The sequence below is a fragment of the Vigna umbellata genome, chromosome 3, assembly GCF_029865625.1.
Source record: "Vigna umbellata cultivar VRB3 chromosome 3, Vumbellata_1.0, whole genome shotgun sequence".
NCBI lineage: Eukaryota > Viridiplantae > Streptophyta > Magnoliopsida > Fabales > Fabaceae > Vigna > Vigna umbellata.
The window spans coordinates 9,916,666-9,936,276 of record NC_142167.1 but is presented as its reverse complement, the minus strand read 5'-3'; the positions used below and the strand labels follow the sequence as shown (position 1 = coordinate 9,936,276).

The following is a 19,611-nucleotide window of genomic DNA, read 5'->3' as shown; positions in this document are numbered from 1 at the left end:
ATGTTCTCATTCAAAATTCAAGATCATTCAGAAACAAAATACTCCATATTCAAGATTTAGGATTAGACAAAAGCAAAGTATTGTATACTCAAGATTCAAGAGTAGCTTCCCTTACCTGATTCTCGCTCCTTTCTGAATGAAGAGCACTTGTTCAGAAGCTCTCGCTACCTTCTCTACAACTCAGATTCTATTCCTAATATCTCCTTATTTTTGACAAAAGTTTTACTCAATTTCACTCTCTTCCCCTAAAACTTCATTTCTCACCCCTTTTTATAGTTGAAGTTAGGGGGTACTGTAGCAGTGCTGTAGCTGTACTACAATTACTGTAACAGTACTGTAGCTGTACTACTATTCAATGTAGCGGAATTGTGGCTTGTACTACATTTTTCCTGTAGCAGTACTGTAGCAACACATGATTCACGAGGTATTTTTATTGTAGCACTGTACATATTTTACTGTAGAACTATATGTATTTTACTGTAGCATTTATACATAAAATGATTTTTTTTTTCAAAAATATCTAGTATCTTAATTACAACAAATTTCAAGGGTCTTACAGTCGACAGTGGTAATCCTTCGGTAAATTTACTGCGCCATTATCTACTGTCATAATCCTTCGTAATCACCACCTCAACATGCCCTTTGGTAAATCCTTCGGTAAATTGATATCATTGACGGCCGAAAGGCCGTCGGTATTTTGCCTTCGGTAATTAGCACATTTCTTGTAGTAATATATGATCAAATGAAGGCTGGACCGCGAATACGATTCAAAAATCAAACGACTAGAATTCCATTTACCGGAGATGGCAGAAGTAAACAATGAGTAGTACAATAAATTGTACTGATATTTAAATGTTTACAATTTCAGATGACTATGTTCAAGTAGAATAGCAAATGTAATTCTTACTTAATATGTTGATGTACAAACTTTTGTTGTCTTCCATTATTTTGAATTTAACTTCATTGTTGGAAATTGATTGAATGAGATTTGTTGTAAGTTTTTTGGTTGTCCACATTGATTGAAGTTGGTACCGAGTTTAATGGGAAAGATTTATTTACAAGTAAGTATATCTTGTTATGCAAAACTATACACCTAAGTCTCCAATTATTTGAACATTGGTCCCTAAGGAGTCACTAGTGCAAAATAGACTTTTTATAGCGTCTATTTATACCTGTTCAAATTTATCAGATATAAAAAATAATATGGTGGCAAAATAGTAAATAAAGAGAACTTTTTTACACCAGTTACTCTAAAAATAGGTATAAAAAATAATATAATGGCAAAATTGTAATAATAATAAATAATTTTACACCGGATATTCTCAGAGTGTAAAAAATAATTTTTACACCTATTTTACTTAGAACCGGTGTGGAATATTTAATATTCTAGCCACCCCTTCTATTCACAATTCACTGCGCGCATCTTCTTCTTTTTTCCTCTTCGGTTCTGCATTTCTTCATCTTTGCTTCACATCTTCTCTTCTCTTAGTTCTCTCTGGCGTCTTCTTCTCCTCCGCAAGCTCCTTCGCATTGATGGCGTTGATGGCAGAGTTCAAAACCGCCAATCCGCGACTCTTTTCCGATCTGCTCGTCAAAACCCTTGTGCTCTTGGACCGCGCCTCCTCTAGAAGGTTAATTCCTCTCTTTTGTTATGTTTGGGTGATTAGGGTTCCACTTATATAATGATAGATGTTATTATTTCCTTGGTATATAAAATCATGGCTTGTGAAGCATGGCCTCTTTTTGATCGAGTTTCTTCTCAGCTAGGTGGTGGATGCCAAAAATTTGCGCTTCCAGCTTGATGAGCACCGTGGCTCATCTTCATTTCCTGAAGCATATTTTCAGATAGCATTTGCGGTAAGTGTTGATTATATTACTGGATATAGGAGGCAAATTGCAGTGGATTTCGCTTGACATATGCTCCAGAACCATAATGACCGAACCTTGTGCAGTAAGGACTTGGTTGATAAGGCTTTAAAGAGAAATAGTGGAGACAATTAGTCTGCAGTTGTGATTTGCTTCCAGCAGCAACCTCCTCGCAAACTTGGAGACAAGGGTATCTTTGCATGATATATATATATATATATATATATATATATATATATATATATATATATATATATATATATATATCACCCTAGCAACTCATACAGTACTCAACATTCAATTTAGTCCTTGGATATTTAGAGTCACTATCTCTGCCTCATTCTTGTTACATTTCTGCAAAAGAATCAGATAAGAAGATAAAAAAAATTGAATCATACATTATACGTTACGTGTATAAATGCATTTATATAGAAAGAGAAATTGTGCCAGCTTATCCTTAATTATACTATTGGTACCTATTATAGAAAGATAATGCCTACTCAAGTTCTTTGGCTTGATTCTTCACGGCATTAGCAACCTCTATGGCTAATTGCTTTGATGGCTCATTTAGATGGAGCAAAAATGTTATATTGTCATGCAACATTGTATTTGCATTTTATTAGAACTAACTATAATTATGCCTTTTCTTATCCCTTTGTTTTCAGATTGCCATCAAGCTTGAAAAAGGTCTTCCACCCAATAATTATATGTGCAACATTTGCAGAGCTGTCAGCAATTGCTTTGGTTTCTTTCCAAGTCCTTTTTAATGTTATAGAGCAAACTGATTTTATGTTTTGCCCCAGGTCCCTACTGTTCTAGTTCAAAAGCTATTTAATCAAATTTTTCAATACATCAATGCGAAACTCTTTAATAGGTAAACATGTCCTTTTTCATTCAATCCTTTTTACAGTAATGGACTAATTATAACTCTTTAATCTTATTTGAAATCTGATTGTAGTATTGATAGCTTCTTATTCTGGTTTGGGAAACTAACTTAGGAAAGAAATTCTGATGGACGTGAGGGCAGTAGCGTGTATGCAATCAGATTTTGTTTTCTGCTGGATCCATGCTTCAATGGTTTTAGTTTTTTTGGGTTGTGTTGTGTGACTTATATGTAGTGTTATCTGTGTTGATGAGTGAGCAGGGAAATGAATTGCGGTATGGTCCAGACAGAGTGAAATACTTGGGACCCTTTTCGGCTCAGACTCCCTCTTATTTGACTGGAGAATTCCCAGGGGACTATGGATGGGACACTGCTGGATTGTCTGCTGATCCTGAAGTAAATAATCTTGTATACTGATTACTTTGTTTCTTCATCTGTAGGTGGTTATATCTTTTTCAAAGATCATTCTCATCTCAATTCGACCAAGCACAGAAACTCTAGGAAAACTTCCTGGCACTAACTTTCTGGTAGACAAGACTGAAAATCTTCATCACCAGGTTAGTATGTCATATATATGCATCTGTTGGCACTAACTTTGTTTCTTTTGCTTTTCTTATTTTTATTTACTTTATTTTTAGGGTGTCACACACGTGATTTGCTGCACAGGAACAATAGCATTTCCTTAAAGCATTGATTTACTGCAGCATTTGATGTCATAACTAGAATGCAATAAAAGATTAGTTATCTGAAGATTCAAGAGTGGAAAATGTAAGCATAATACTGATGCCTTTTACTGAAAGTTGCCTAAAACATAATCTTCATCTACTCTTCATGCACTTATGGATATTTTTATTTTAATTTTGACTAAGTTTTTAAATTGAAGATTGGGTTGGAGTGAAGAATCTAGTATCTGCATTGCCTTCCTCACTGAAGAGAGTTGTTCTTGTGTCATATGACCAAATTCAATGAATTGCCATGGAGGTAAGCATACCTCATTTTGCTCTTCTTTATTTTGTCGATATAACTTTCCTTCCTACTTATGCCAGACCCAATAATTAGAAGAAGAAGAAAAAGTAAAATATAACTTATGTTATTTATAATTATTGAGATCTATTTTAATAATTAATAAATAAAGCGAGGATTAGAGATATGTATATTATATTTTGGGTACACTTTCTTTTCTCTGCTACGGTCTTCAATTATAATGTTCAAAAGATCTTTTTATTTTAAAAGAAAGTATAAAACTAAACATCATAGTAATATTGAAGTCCAGGCCTTCTTAAAACTTCCTCTTTGTCATCTTTTATAGTTTACAATATAAGAGTTTAGATAAAAAGTTCTCAAATTTAATTAAATTTCTGATTTCTCCAGTTTAGTTAAAATTAATTTAGAAATATAATTATAAACTTTTAAAATAAAAGATTCCTTTAATTCTTTTCAAATAATTCAAATTAATTAATGATTTAATTATTAAAGCAGAATTTCCCTTTGTTGTATCATATTACCTTATTTTACGAATATACAGTTTTTGTTTGAATATGTTATGTTTGATTATTTTTTGTGGTTTTGGAAAATAGACATGTGACAGGAAGAGCAAAGAGAATAGTTCCAAAAGCTCCTCCTCTACCATATTCTAGGCTTGCACCATCATTAGCTCGTCTTCCCACCACTGCACCACCTTCCTCCATTGATGACAACAACCAATTAGTATGTTTTAATAACCTTAAATACATAAACATTACAATTGAAGTTCTATCAACTTTGAAGTTCTTTACGATTGATTTGGTGTTCTATCTTCTGTTCTACAGGTTTGTCCTGTTTGTTTGACCAATCCAAGAGACTTGGCCTTCGGGTGTGGTCACATGGTGAGTTATCATTATTCTTATTTATTATTATTATTATTATTATTATTATTTATACAATATTTTAGAAAAACAAACTTGCAAGGATTGTGGATACAAGTTAACTAATTGACGTTACAGTGTAATCTTTATTTATTGTTGCAGGTAGAAGATGCTTGAATATCTGTTTTGTAAATTTCTTTTAGTTTCAAAATAATATGATCTTTATAATTTTATCCTTCATGTAAATAATAGGAAGGAAGAAACTTTTAATTGTGATGCTGAAATATAAAAAACTAAAATATATACAAGGAATAACTCCTTTAAAATCACATTACAGATTAAAAAATTAATAATTCGTTTAATTGTTTTGTAAAACCGACTATTATGGATATGAATGAATAATAATATTTTTTATTAATGGAAAAAGTATTTTTTTTACCTTGAGTTAAATGTATTTAAAGAACATACTTAGAGTATTTAATATTGTTTCATCTTAACACAAAAAGAAAAAAATGCATGTTTCAGATTTGAGTCAATCAATCCCCTGGAACAATTACTTAGAATGACTCTAATTTGATTAGCTAAAGACTCTTTGTACTTGCTTGGAGTAGTTCAACTTGTTTCCATTTGAGAATCATAATTTAACTTGTAGTGCTCACGTCAACCGGGAAGCTTTGAGTGCGGATATTATGTCATGAGGCACATGCAGAAAATTATATCTGCAAATGTCGTTGACTCATGGAAATTGGTAACGTGAACATTTTATAACTAAGATTTTAAGCCATTAATATTATAACTTTACTCAAACTATTCATTGTGTAGATATTTGATGACTCGTCTCCAATGGAACAACATGTCATAAAGGATGTTCGGGAGCAGTGGGCTACATTTTTTTTAACCATTTGTAAATGATTGGATGTTTCAATATTACATTTTGAGTTTAGGAACTATTTTATGTGTAATATGTTAAGAAACTATGTTAGGTAAATATAGTTAGGAATTTTGTTAAGTAAATATTACATTTTGATGTGTTAATGAAAACAATATTGATTATTTTACTTGTTATTGATTATTTAAACTGTATTCTGTGATTGAATCTTATGCAGGTCTTGATATGGATAGTAGTACATACAAATAAAATATTAAAAAAAAAACATCACTTTTTACACCAGTCAAAGCCACAGCAGGTATAAAAAGTTTTGTTTTTTACACCTATTATAGCACCATTAGATATAAAAAGAAAAATTTTCTCTAACTAAATATAAGACTTTTATACCTATTATGCACAACACAGGTATAAAAAGTAAAATTTTCTACACCAATTTAATATTAGGTATAAAAAATTGTAAACTTTCTATACCTACTCCAAAATAGGTTTAAAAAGCCTTTTTTAATAGGTATAAAAAACCATTTTTGTACTAGTGAGTATTGGAGGTTTATTTTTTATTTTTGAAGGTCATTTTTTGATTTTGGTCTAATGTTTTGTTCATGATAAAGCAACCTGATTGAAATTAATGGATTATGGACATGAATATGGCCATCATTGCCTTAACATGACTTGTATGTCCATTAATTTTTTAAAACAAATTATTTTTTCAGTAAATAATTGATGTCATGAGTTGTATTGACCTTGTTGTGCAAAACATTAGCCTTAGGTCCCCACTTAATTGGCCTTTGGTCCCAATCCATTTTTGCAGCAAGAGTTATTCAAAACTTCGTTGCTTGGTGATGCACTAGTGCAAAAAAGGTTTTTTATACCTGTTAAAAAAGGTTTTTATATTTGTTTCCGAGTAGGTATAAAAGTAGGGGGTATAAAAAGTTTTTTTTTTCACATTGGTTCTTGAACCAGTGTAAAAAGTTCACCTTTTGACACAGATTCTATCCATAACAGGTATAAAAGTTGGTATTCATACCTGTCATTCTTGGAGTAGGTATAAAAAAGCATCAGGAAAAGATTCATTTTTATACTTGATAGGTCCACAATAGGTATAAAAGAATCTTACTTTTATACATACCGTTATTATAACAGGTATGAAAAATAAGACTTTTTATTGTTGTTGTGCTTTAACAGGTATAAAAGTGACATTTTGTTTTTGAATATTTGCTTTGTATGTGCTATTATTCATATTTAAACCAGTATAAAATTCAATTCTATAATACAATCTAAATAATTAATAACTTGAAACGGTTATACATAGAAATAGAAAATTACATTGTTTGTAATCCAACTTAAAAAATTAACAATTACATTGTCTATAATTCAATAACTTGTCTTTCTAACAATTAATCATATGGAGAATTTGATAAGCAATTTATCACCTAGACTCAGCTTCTTAAAGTGTGAATCATATTCTTCTAGTAGATCAAGCTCAAATGCAGTCATGTCAATAGCTCGAACAAGGCTCTTATCACCCACTTTTTCACTTCCATTAGACCTTTAAATTGGAGGTAGAAATAAAACTATAAAAAAGTACCGAATGTTGATTCTATATATGCAAGAGGGTTAGAGTAATAAAACAAAACAGTAGAACGAGGACAGTATCAGTATCAATAGACACCAAGAGAAAAGGGGAAGTAACATTATCATATTACTAATCAACCATAAAAAGATTGGTTTAAAGCATGAAAAGGATTATGAATAGATATAGAGAATAAAAAGTTAATTAATGAGAGTGGTCTCTAACTAGGAAAGTGAAGGTGGATAGACCCCAGTTCTGATTTAAGTGCACTTGGCACGTGGCACAGCCGTGTGAAGCATGCAAGTGAATGATTGCCATTAATTCAAACTCAAGGAGTCCCCCACAAACAAAATACTCTTCCCTCTAAGCCTTCTCAACAAATCTTCACCATTGAATCTGTACACACCATGCACGAAATTTCACTCAACTCTAAGGTGGGTCCATCACCATAATGATAATTGAAATAGTATTTTCTGTGAACCAATCTTGCATCTATGCATTTCATTATGAAAACATGCTCTTAATTTAAGATTGGGAAAAACTCCCTATGGAATAGTGCATTAAATTGTATGTTAGTGGAAACATATATTAAGCCTGACATCTGAAGCAGTACATTTGGTGTTTGACATTTTTTTTTAAACTTTTAGAGATTGAACACATATATACACAGTTTAACTATCACAATTCACCTTGAGGAAGAAGAAAGCAATTCACCTTGCTTGGCTTATGTAACAGTTTGATTATTCTAGCTTCTTGAACCTCTTCTATTAGTCCATCCACATCCTAGCAATGAGGGACAGTAGATATTATATACCACTAACGCATCTTTAGAGATTTTCCATATTTATGTACATTGCAAAATGAAGGATGATACAACATGATATGAAGATACTATGTAAATTACAAGCAAAGAATATATTGTTAAGTCATCACAATATATACAGCTGCTTTTTTCGAACCAACTGTAAGTTTCATCTCTAGTGAAGGATTTTGTTGCTTGTTATATGACAATGAAAGATAATAGACCGAGTTCTCTCTATTATAATATATACTGGAATATATTATAATGATCTTCCAAATGTGATAGGTCCCTACCGGTTCGATGCAAATTTATTTGCAGTGGATTCAGTCTATTTGGAAGAATATATTATAATAATCTTTCAAACAGGGCATAAAAAAGTCTGAATGCTGCTATAAAAATTGAAAATAACAAGAAGAAAAGCCAACCATTTTTCAAATTTAAATACAACTGCCATACCATAAGGTATCCAAAAGTAAGTCCTGTCCCAATAACAACTAAATGTGGATATCTCCCCATGATGTCTGATGGTGACAAATAATCCCTACATCAAAAATCACCCAAGTGTTTATAAGAAGTAAAGAATAATGGAATAATGTGCATATGTTCAAACAAACTGGGTAAAAATTTGATGCATCTTGAGTTGAGTTTATACCAAATAAGAACTCCTCCCACAAGTACAACAAACGGGTAAAGCTGCCCAAGAACAAACACATTAATAAAGCATCCAGATCTTAGAAGAACATCATCATATGGAAAAAATATATTACCATTTCCAGTACAAGTGGCATGCTTCCATTCCTTGCCTTCAGAACCTTATAGACATTAGTAACACTGCATGTAACAAAAAAATAATGTTGACCACCAAATACGCTAAGTAAAACAGCATACAAAAATACCAGGATCATTTTGTAATTAAATTGGTGTAAAAGTTTAACCTAATATCATATACGTAGATATTTTGTAGGCTAATTATTATCAGATTCTATATGTGATTTAAGGTACTGAATTCTGCATACTCTAAAATAACACCATCTGAACCAGAGCTTCCACTCAAGAGATAGTTTACAATGTTGAAGGAGTTCACACTTGAGAGATTGTTGAAGTTCAAGTATGTCGTAGCCCTTTGTTATGTAAAAATAAGTAAGTTGAGCAACATATAAATGAAAATGACCTACAGATCCACTTCCTAATATATGTTAAAGCATTAAAGCAATCAGATTAGTTAATCTTTCTTACATATATGTTGCTCAACTTACCCATTTCTACACAATGTAGGGCTTCAACTCAAACTTCACTAGTAAAAAAACAACATTTAAACTTGCACAACAGATTTCGGTTCAAGAGAAACCCAAACCTATATTAACGCGGTGGCATATATGCCTCGGTTCTCCCAGAACCGGATTGAAAAATCGTTTCTGCCTCGGTTAAAATATAAATCGATGCCTAACACCGTAAAATTTCCCTCCAAAACGGACCTTTTTGCCTGACAGGATTCTGAACATGATCTACAGTTTCGGTTCATTCAGAACCGAGGCATATGGGTGATCAGTATCTTCCGACATGCTTGATTGTTGTACGTTAAAATTATTTTTTTTTCAAACCTACTGCTTCGGTTGGCTCGGAACCGGTTTCGAAAGTTGTTACTACTTTGGGTGCTGGTGGAACCGAGGCCTATAGTCATTTCAGATTTTTCTTTTTTGGGGGGAATAGGCATCGGGTAATGGTAAGAAACGAGGCATATAGGAGCTTTACTGCCTCGGGTAGATGATGAACCGAGGTTGTATTGTCTTAGATAGGTTAAAAATTTTACCATACGAAAGTCTTCTTCCTCGCAGTTTTCGAAAGGGATCCTCTTCCTCGCAAGTTTTGAAAGCGCAACCTCTGCAGCTCTTCTTCCCTGGCGCAACATTCTCCGTCGCAGCGAAGCTTTTCTCTCACCAGTGGTCCAAGGTGCGTCCTGCATTGGTGCCTCTGCCTCCGTTGGTGTCGTGTTGGTGCCTCCATTTGACTCGTCGACGCCATCGTTGCACCAGCCCCGCCGCACCGCCCCTGCTGCACCGTCCCCACTGCTCCGCTCCCGCTGCACCACTTGCCTTGGCCGCTTCCTCCACGCCGTTCATCTTTCTCTTTGCGGCAGCTTCTTCTTCTTCGAGGTAAGTATTTTGAAAACATGCAGTATCCCTGGTACGACCTCATTTGTTTCTCCTCTCTTGGGCATTGTCTTCATTCAGCAGTTCCTATAACTGATACTTAGTCTAAACTAAGTTTATTTTATGTTCTGTATAATGCTTCTAATTTTGTATCTGAAACCCACCTATTAGTGTTCGGATACTCTAAGTTTGGTGTGGCCTTACAGTCATTTAAAAATGTGAATTCTTTTTTCAAATTTAAATTTTAGTCTTTTTGACTCATTCCCATGTAGATATGCATGCACAATTGCATCTTTGGCATTTTGACTGAAATAAGTGTCTGCAGTGCGCTAATGTTTGATGAGTGTAAAGTTATTAGCTGTTCTATGACAATATCTTAATTGTTTATTTTTATATGTTGTTTGCTGTTATTGGAATTGAAGCTAAAACTGGGTATATTGAATCTTGGACTTTTAGTATAACAGTGGAAATTTAAACGGGTATGAAAGGAAAACATGTCAAAGATATCTAGTGATTATTGATTTAGCCAAACAAATGAGTATCTACAATGTTGGATGACTTATTTGTTGTTCTATTACTGTATTGTAGTTGTTTAATTCTTTTAATGTTCTTTTCTGACATTGAAATTGAAGCTAGAGAAAGTTGACCATGTTGGATCTTGGACTTTCAATGTTAATGGTGGAAATGTAAGGGGTTGTGAAGGAGAACATGACAAGTATAGCTATTGATTTTGTATTAGCGAGAACATATTCGAGACTTACCATTTAGGAGCTAATTCAGTAATTTACCTTGGATTGATTAAAAGATAACTTTTGCTCTGTCTTTTGCATTTCTAGCTCTAGGGAAAATATATCCGTCAATCTGATTATGTGATATAGAAATAGAACTGGGAAAAAAATATATCCGTTAATCTGATTATTTAATCAAAGAAATAGAACTGCTGCTTGAACAAAATTTCCTTACTCAAAGCCGAAAGTGAAATTTGAGAGGGGAAAGGGGAGATCCTGTTTTCATTCACCAAACGCGAGGGTTTTTTTTTTTCGTTTATCTTCTTCGAAACCTAGGGACGTGAGAGAGAAAAGTAAACTTCTTTTCTAATTTGGAACCAAATTCAATGTTATCCAAAATTTCAGAAAATTAAAGCATAATTAAAGATTTAAAGAATATTATAAAATATTGAAAAACCTGAGAAATAGTCAATGTGGGTCAAAAGAGGATAAAAGTCAAGACGTGGTTTTCGAAACTAGGTGGTTTTAATTCTTTTCATGTGTTAATATATATAAGAACAAAATCCCGGTACTAAAATATTTAAAGCATTTTTAAATAATTTAAAGCATTTATATATGTACGGGTATAAAATATCATGTAAAGCATTTTTAAATAATTTAAAATATTTAAATAGAAGACAAATTAAGTAATTTAATTATATATCTAAAATTACAAATCTCAACACATAAACTTTAAGGTTAGAAATCATGAAACTAATTAATGTATTGTTTGTTTTTGTCTAGATATTGTATTTTTGTGGTGAGGTTTTATACGCGGACATTCTCGATAGTTGATAAACTTTCAAGCTGGAAATGTATATGATTTCACTATGGATATAGAAGATCGACTGGAAGAAGACAATTTAGAAGACATGATCCACGATGTTGGTGCAGAAGCTTTTGCCCAAGCGCATGTATATGAAACGATGTCCAGAGAAGACACTTAAACTCGTGAGGAAAGCACTAACTAAATATGTAATTCAATTATATAATAGTATGTAGTAGATATTAGGATATAGTAAATTCTAACTTTATGCTTCTAAGTTGTTTTATGCTTTTGTACATTATTATTAGTTTAACTTTGTACATTGGATTGATTTATATTTCAAAGGTGATTTATGATTACATTGGATTGATTTATGCTTTAAGAAGTTGATTTATGATTACATTGAATGTATTTATGTTTTAATATAATTTTTATTTAAAATATATGCTTCTGGATTGTTCTGAACTGTCATGGCTGTAAAATTATATGCAGGTCTGTTTCTACAGTTGAGAATGTTGCAGAAACAGACCTGTTTATAAAAAAAACAGGGAAATATACCTCGGTTGTGGCCATAACCAAGGCAGAAAATCCACCTACGACATCGTTTCAGGTCCCAACCGAGACATAAAGGCTGGCGAAAAAAAGAAAAGACCATACTGTCTCGGTTTAGGTCCCAATCGAGGCAGTAGAGGTGGACGTACTGCCTCGGTTCAAAAGGAACTGAGGCATAAAGTCCTGCGAAAAAAAAATTGAAAAAAAAGACATACTGCTTTGGTTGACTTTGAACCGAAGAGAAATCGTCTACCTTTTTGCCTTGGTTAAAAACCGAGGCAAAAAGGTCTAAATTTTTTGTCTCGCTTATATATATCTCGGTTCAGGAATCGCTGCCAAAGCATAAAAATAATCGCTTGTTGTTTTCCTAACTGCTGGTAGCAATGGTAGCAATAACAATGAAGGTGTCAACACAGTGATGGTTGTTGTAATGATAACGGTGATGATGAAGTTTATGAGTATATTATAAACACAGAAGTTCTTAACAGCCTTCTACAGAGTAGATCGTTAGATTGTGCACAGCTGTCACTAAAGCAACTCTTATAAATAGATTTCTATAACTCTCATTAAGAAAAAATATAATTCAGTTAATCTCTTTTGTCCTTTTCCTGCTTTTCAGTTTTCTACATAGTATCAGTGCTTAGTGATTCTTATGGCTGACTCGAACCCTAATTCTATCTTATCAAAGATAGCAGCAACAGTAACTAAACCAATTTCACAAATATTTTTCCCTGTTTTTTGAAAATAAATGCAAAATAGATTCCTAATCAAGATAAAAACCATTCCAGCTGCTTTTTTTTGTTGAACACATTTTTGTTTTGAAAATTGCATTTTAAAACCAGAAACTCAACCACCCAAGACCGTCTCCTAACTTAAAGTATCTAGTCAGTAGAAAGAAAACTATAAGAAACTATAAAACATTTGAAATGATACAATATAGGAAATTATTTTCTATATTCAAACTACCTTGATATCAGTTTCACTCCATCATCAATGCTGAGCATAACTAGTTACAAAATAACAACCAAATGGTATATAGTTCAACATAAATGAAAATATGAGATATCAGAGTTCGAAATAATTAACAGATTTTGGGCTAAGAAGAAGGGAGTATTGCACATGCTAAAAATGTTGAACATTAATAATTTTAGCTGTACATACTTGCATGTAACTGTCGGGGTAATACCAAAAGCTATCATTAAACACAATACAGCTTTGAATGTTGGGATTCCTGAAACGCGCATAAGAAAAATAAAAATCAAGTTACTTATCCAAAACAACTATATCTAAACCAACAATTTTTATTACAATATACAAGACAAGCAAATGGAACCCACTTTGATATTTGAACCAAACAACCTTTACTTCATTACACCATATTTATTAGACAAGTACGCAAAAATGAATATCTTCTTTTTGTCAGTATCAATTTATATGCTTGTGTTATTAATAAAGAAAGTCCATTTTAATTTCAATTTGTTTCTTGTTTCTAAAATTTTGCAGAGGAGATGGAGAAACAAGATTTTGTTATTTTCACCATTTCCTTAGCAATTTCCTGAAAGTAGAAAACAAAGTGAAAAAAAAAAGTAAATAATTTTTTAGTAGTAATAAAAACATATAAACTGAAAATGAAAACTAAAAAATAGAGATGCACCCCACGTACTATTAAGTCTTACTAACCAAAGAATGATCTACTCAGAACTATTGATTTATGACACACAGATAAAAATACAACATGTTTATCTGATGAGAAGGAAGAGCTAAACTGCTCTAAAATACAAAAAATCTATAGTTAAAAAGAGTGAAAGGTAACGTTAACAGTTTTCCCCCTTTCCATAGGTAAGAAGAGAAAAAGATTGCATAATTGCATTTATATGACCTAAACATGTAATAAGGCTTAACAATACCCTTACTATTCCAATATATTTCCCGCAGCCTGACAAAATCAGTTCCCTCTAGTTGGGTTTTCAAATGACATCCTTTAAAACCTATCCTTTCTCATTATCTAGAAATCTTCATTTGCTCCTCTATAATAATAGATTTAGAATCTCCATATTTCGGGGATTGAACTTATCTTATAACCAAATTACAGCTACGATACTTGTGAGCATCAGAACATCTATATTTTTAAGTTTGAGAAGCAAGAGGTACTAGAAGAGAGTTAACATGGTACTGTTTGAAAGCACTGACACCCAATGCTGCTGGAATTGCCTGTATCCTCGAATTATTAGACAATAAATATTTAAAATATATTGATAAACAAACCAAGTGCATCAGAATTTGAACTCAAAATATGAAATGCCAAAATAACTCACCTTGAACATAAGCCCATTTGTATCTTGGAAAAATAGAACCCATTTCAGAGTATTCTTTAAATTATTTAGAAACATGTATTGAAAAGATTTTCAAATGTACAATATAGAAAATAAGAAATTGACACATAAGATGATCCTAAAAGATAAATGTACTCTTTTAGTCATACCATACTTTTAGAATCCCGTTTGAATAAAGAAGTGAATGCACGTCACCATGCCCATGACGTTTTGTCTACATAAAGAGAAATGGTCCTTAAATTAATATTAGTTTCAAAATATAACTAAGAGGTTAATAGAATGTACTACATTCATTACTTTTTGCTAAATAAACTTCCGAGTCACAATCATACTAGTACCATGTATACTACTACCTAAATCACTACAAAAAAAGGGCATTATCGAAGGCCAAAATCCTTCGGTAACATCCAAAAGCTATCGATAATGACAATTTATCGAGGGATTAGCGACAGTTATTAAATCATCGGTAAACATGTTGTCGCTAACCATTACCAACGGTCTATGACCCTCGGTAATTACCAAAAGACAGAAGCTTTCGGTAAGCCTTCGCTAATTACCAAAGGGCATAAACCTTCGGTAATTACCGAAGGGTATAAGCCTTCGATAAAGCTTTCAGTAAGTTCCACGCAAATATCAAGCAAAATTGGATTGGTTATCAAACCAAACAAACCTGTATAAATTTTTTCAGAACACAAACAGACCTGCATAACATTTTCTAACAACATACAGACATGCATAATGTGCATCTCAATCATCCAATCATTGATTAAAAAAACAATATAACATCTTAATCATCCAATTATCCATAGAACATGTATTTATAAATAAAACATAAAACAAAAAACAATATAACATAATGTTCTAACATCCAATTGATCTAAGATCCAAATGATCTAGCATCCAAATGTTCTAATATCCAAATGATCTAACATCCAAATGTTCTAATATACAAATCTTTCTGTAACAAATATGTTCAATAACAAAATAAAACTAATAATGTACATAGTTATCATCAGAATGATCTTCATCATCCTGTTCCTCTTATAGATGGCTGGACTGGTGTGGGTTGGACTGATGTGGGCTGCTGAGGGACGGTGGGTGACAAGGAGGGTCGTGGCTGGGTCGCAGGCATAATGAACGAATCTTGTGAAGTTTCAGGTAACAGTCTCATGACCAGGGTCTTAAAGTTTCTAAACTCTGATCTTAATCAGTGATTTTCGGGTCATGTTGCTACACTGCCTACGCAAGGCGGACAACGGCCTCGTCAACAATAGTGGTGGAAGAAGAAGATTGGTGCTTCAGAGTACCTCCTCTCGATGTTGTATAGTTTGCAGCAAGTTGACCTGCACCGTACACTCGTTCCTTTTTCTTTCCACCAACGATGTCGACCCAGCACTGTATCCTACGGATGTTGTCTTTTGCACTACTCGCATCATCCGGTATATGAGCTGACCCATGTTCAAATCTAACCAGTGAAAGTCTCGTAGAAAATTCTTCCTAAACATAAAAATTTTATGAAAGTCATTTACATCAATTTATATATTTTTATGTCTTTTTCATATATTTTATATTATATTCATTTGTCTTTTTTATTAGTTTCTTATTAAGAGACATTGATGTAATTTATTTATTATTATAATTATTAGAATTTTTATTTATTTTATATGTTAATAATTAAATACAATAATAATTTTAATTTTAGTATTATAAATTATAACATTATATTTATTTAAAAATATTGTATCTATTATTTAATTATTTTTTATTACAATCGGCTCAATTATGATAAATAATTCAATAAAAACGATCTTTGTTGAATAAAGATTAGTATGATTTCAAAATATTAATTTAATCTAAAAGGTTAGAAAAAAAAAATCTGATTTTATAACCACTAGGATTACATATAGATCTTGTATACTAACATATATGATATTTATAAGAATTTTGTCTAACAAGGATTTTCACTAAAAAGTTAGTTATTTTATTATGTGAAATTAATTTTAAACTTTACAAAGTTTGTGGTTTAATTTTTTAATGTATATATATCTATACAAAACATTCAACAAAAAAATTTTATATGACAAACTATAAAAAATAAAAATTTTACACCGATATTAAAAATTCATCCAATCAGTAGATTTGAATTTAAAATCTATCCATAATTATATATTTCAAATATTTATATAGATATCAGAATTCAATTATTGAAAAATCGAATTTTCAACTGTGTTACTTTTATAACTTCTGTAACATCCCAAAATTATACAGTCAGCAAACTATATAATTAAATATTAACATGTATTAATATGACAAAACAGTCTTACAATTAAAGTGATAAAATTCATAAGTGGCCGAACGGCCTTAAGTATATACAAATAAACTTGCGAGCGTTCAGTGATAATAAGGACGAACGGTTTACAAAATAAATACCGAACGTCCAAATATTCAATATACAGCAAAAGGGCGCTCGTTCTAAAACGACCTGCTAGCCTAACTAAGCTAACATCTAACCGAACGTTCTACTGTTCGGTCTTCACTTCAACCTCTACAAGATTCTCTTCAGCAATGAGTCCTTCTTCAAGTGTTTCCTCCAGAGAAGCATTTCCCTCTGCTCACATCCACACCGATGATCATTTCAATTTCATTCAAGAGTCGTTCCTCCCTGGAACGCTCGTCCAAAATCCACAATCATAATTTCATCTCTTATATCGTTCGCACATTATAATCTTTCCTCTTAATCACATTTTCATTCTTAGTTCCACTTTCATAAAAAGACGAGCGTTCAATCCTCTTCATAACGAGGACGAACGTCAAGAGCGAGACTGAAGGAACTTCTTTTCCGAAGGAATAAAGCTGACCCATCTTTCATGACGAACGTTATTACAATTTGAATCAGTTAAATGAACTGATTCTAGAACAATTCAACTTATACTTAGAATAATTCACTTGACAAGATTTCAGATTCAATTCAACTGAATGAAGATAAAAATACGAGTACTAAATGTACTAAGTACAATTTAGTTGGAATAACCGACTGCCAGTAAATGACCGAACGCGGTACGAGAATTTACTGAAATTTAGGACGAACGCTATTTAAGTTTACGGACGAACGCTATTTCAGCTCGTTGGTAATTACGGGAAGAACGAACGTTCGGTATAGGACCGAGCGTTCCTTTATAACATACGCATTGGGACGAGCGTTCGGTATAAGACCGAGCGCCACTTAGGACGTACGCTTTTGGGTCGAGACTATTCGCTGATTCAAAATCATAGAAATTTGGGATTTATATAAGATGAGATACTTAAAGTTTATGTCTTAACAATTTGACTAAATGTCCAAAGGTAGATTTTCAAACTTCTCAATTTTTCACACAACACTCATGATGTCTACGTTTGGCCGAACGCTCAAACGTAAAGTTATGTATAAGAGGGCGTTCGTCCTCAAATGGAATCCTTTCCAAATGAAAGGGTTCAGCTATTTCAAAGAATTTACTGAGAATACCGAACGGTCAAAGACCGTTTCGATAACGAACGTTCATTATCATAGAATTTCATATTCAAATTCAACTTACAGTAACACATTTTTCAATATAAACTTTCATAAATTAAATTACTCATATCATAGTTCAATCCATACTTCTCATACATCAACTCATCATCAAAACCATATGCTAAAATCTGATACCATAAATCATAATTAACAAAATTCATAGAACATGCATCCAACACAGTACAACTTCACAGAACAATCATGCAATATAGTATAACTCAAGAATTAAATTTAATAAGCTTCCCTTACCTGGATTCGTGAACGAACGTCCTAACGTGTAAATCTGGATTTGCCCAACTACCACTTCTATCCTCAGATCACTCAACTCTTGTGAACTAAAACAATTTACAGAATCAAAATTTGATTCAGACAAAGCTAATATAGGTAACTAGGTTTGGTTTTTGCATGAAACCTAAGAACAAACGATTTATGGAAGAAACTTACCAGATTCAAAACTCGAACTTGATCGGTTTAATAGAAAGCTTAGGACGTCGGGATCTCTTCTACGTTCTCTAAAATTGGATCGGAGAAGAAGAAAGTGAGTTAAGGTAGAGAGAAGATGGAGGTTCTAGAGAGAAGGTAGAGAATTTGGAAATCAGAAATTTGGGGAAGAAGACGAAGCATGCAGAAGAGTGGGAAGAGAGTTTTTCATAAATTCATTTTCCCTTCCCAAGCAGGACGAGCGTCCATTCTCCTGCTGCCACATGTATTCCACTAACTATTTCGAATGTTCCAAAAGTGACACTTGGCAGTTGCATGCAGAGTGGGTGTGAGTGCGCTTTAATGGCACTGAACGCGTGGCACGGTGCATTAATGGAAGCAAGGAGGTGACTCAGCACCGTAATAAATGAGACGTGATAATCCCCCTAACTACAAAAATTTTCGTCCTCGAAAATTAAGACTTACCCGGAAATAGATGAGGGTATAAGTCCTTCATGGCATCCTCCACTTCCCATGTAGAGTCGCCTGTCTTTTCGTCCCACACCACTTTCACTAACCGAACGTCTTTCTCTTTATAGTACTTGGTGCGGACGTCTTCAACACGAACCGGCTTCATCTCCAACGTTCGGTCTTGACGAAGACGAACGTCCTCTAGCTCCAATATGTGCGAGGGATCCGCTATGTATTTCCGGAGTTGAGAGACGTGAAACACCGGATGAAGGTTGGACAATTGTGGAGGTAAAGCTAGCTCGTATGCAACTGGTCCAATCTTCCTTATGATCTGATACGGCCCCATGAACTTGGGAGATAATTTCTTTGAACGCATAGCTCTGCCTACTCCAGTAGTTGGATTCAGCCTCAGAAAAACGTGGTCACCAGCTTTGAACTCTAATGGTCTCCTTCTCTTGTTTGCATATGAGTTCTGCCGGCTCCTTGACGTCTTCAACCTCTCTTGAATTAACTTCACCTTTTCAGTCGTTTGTTGAATGAGCTTCGGTCCCGTTAATACGTTCTCTCCTTCTTGAAACCAGCAAAGTGGCGTGCGGCACTTACGTCCGTAAAGAGCTTCGAAGGGAGCCATCCCAATGCTGGACTGGAAGCTGTTGTTGTAGGTGAACTCCACTAACGGCAATACTTCATCCCAAACGCCCATGTGATCTAGCACGCACGTTCTTAATAAGTCTTCGAGCGTCTGGAT

General features: G+C 33.2%; 1 protein-coding gene across 9 annotated transcripts; it reads left to right on the top strand.

Annotated features, from left to right (window-relative positions):
- Positions 1 to 1,402: 1,402 nt before the first annotated feature.
- On the top strand, positions 1,403 to 5,658 carry LOC124839002 (E3 ubiquitin-protein ligase RGLG4-like). 9 transcript variants are annotated; one of them, XM_088111137.1, is made up of 12 exons: positions 1,403 to 1,631; positions 1,768 to 1,857; positions 1,953 to 2,056; positions 2,532 to 2,553; positions 2,670 to 2,740; positions 3,190 to 3,306; positions 3,388 to 3,517; positions 3,633 to 3,730; positions 4,327 to 4,456; positions 4,558 to 4,614; positions 5,246 to 5,341; positions 5,416 to 5,658. In XM_088111137.1, the coding sequence occupies exons 8-12, from the start codon at positions 3,702 to 3,704 to the stop codon at positions 5,503 to 5,505; spliced, it is 402 nt and encodes a 133-aa protein (XP_087967263.1). In that variant the 5' UTR covers positions 1,403 to 1,631; positions 1,768 to 1,857; positions 1,953 to 2,056; positions 2,532 to 2,553; positions 2,670 to 2,740; positions 3,190 to 3,306; positions 3,388 to 3,517; positions 3,633 to 3,701; the 3' UTR covers positions 5,506 to 5,658. The 9 variants fall into 9 exon arrangements, with proteins under 9 accessions (XP_087967263.1, XP_087967264.1, XP_087967261.1 ...); XM_088111138.1 differs by having other exon boundaries at positions 2,532 to 2,740; positions 3,190 to 3,276; XM_088111135.1 differs by having other exon boundaries at positions 2,532 to 2,740.
- The last annotated feature ends 13,953 nt before the right edge of the window (positions 5,659 to 19,611 follow it).

Excerpts from the sequence above, each read along its gene's own strand:
- LOC124839002 (XM_088111137.1), top strand. The coding sequence starts at position 3,702 with ATGACCAAATTCAATGAATTGCCATGGAG. Across the intron at positions 3,731-4,326 it reads TTCAATGAATTGCCATGGAG|ACATGTGACAGGAAGAGCAA; the intron begins GTAAGCATACCT and ends TTTGGAAAATAG. Across the intron at positions 5,342-5,415 it reads TCGTTGACTCATGGAAATTG|ATATTTGATGACTCGTCTCC; the intron begins GTAACGTGAACA and ends TTCATTGTGTAG.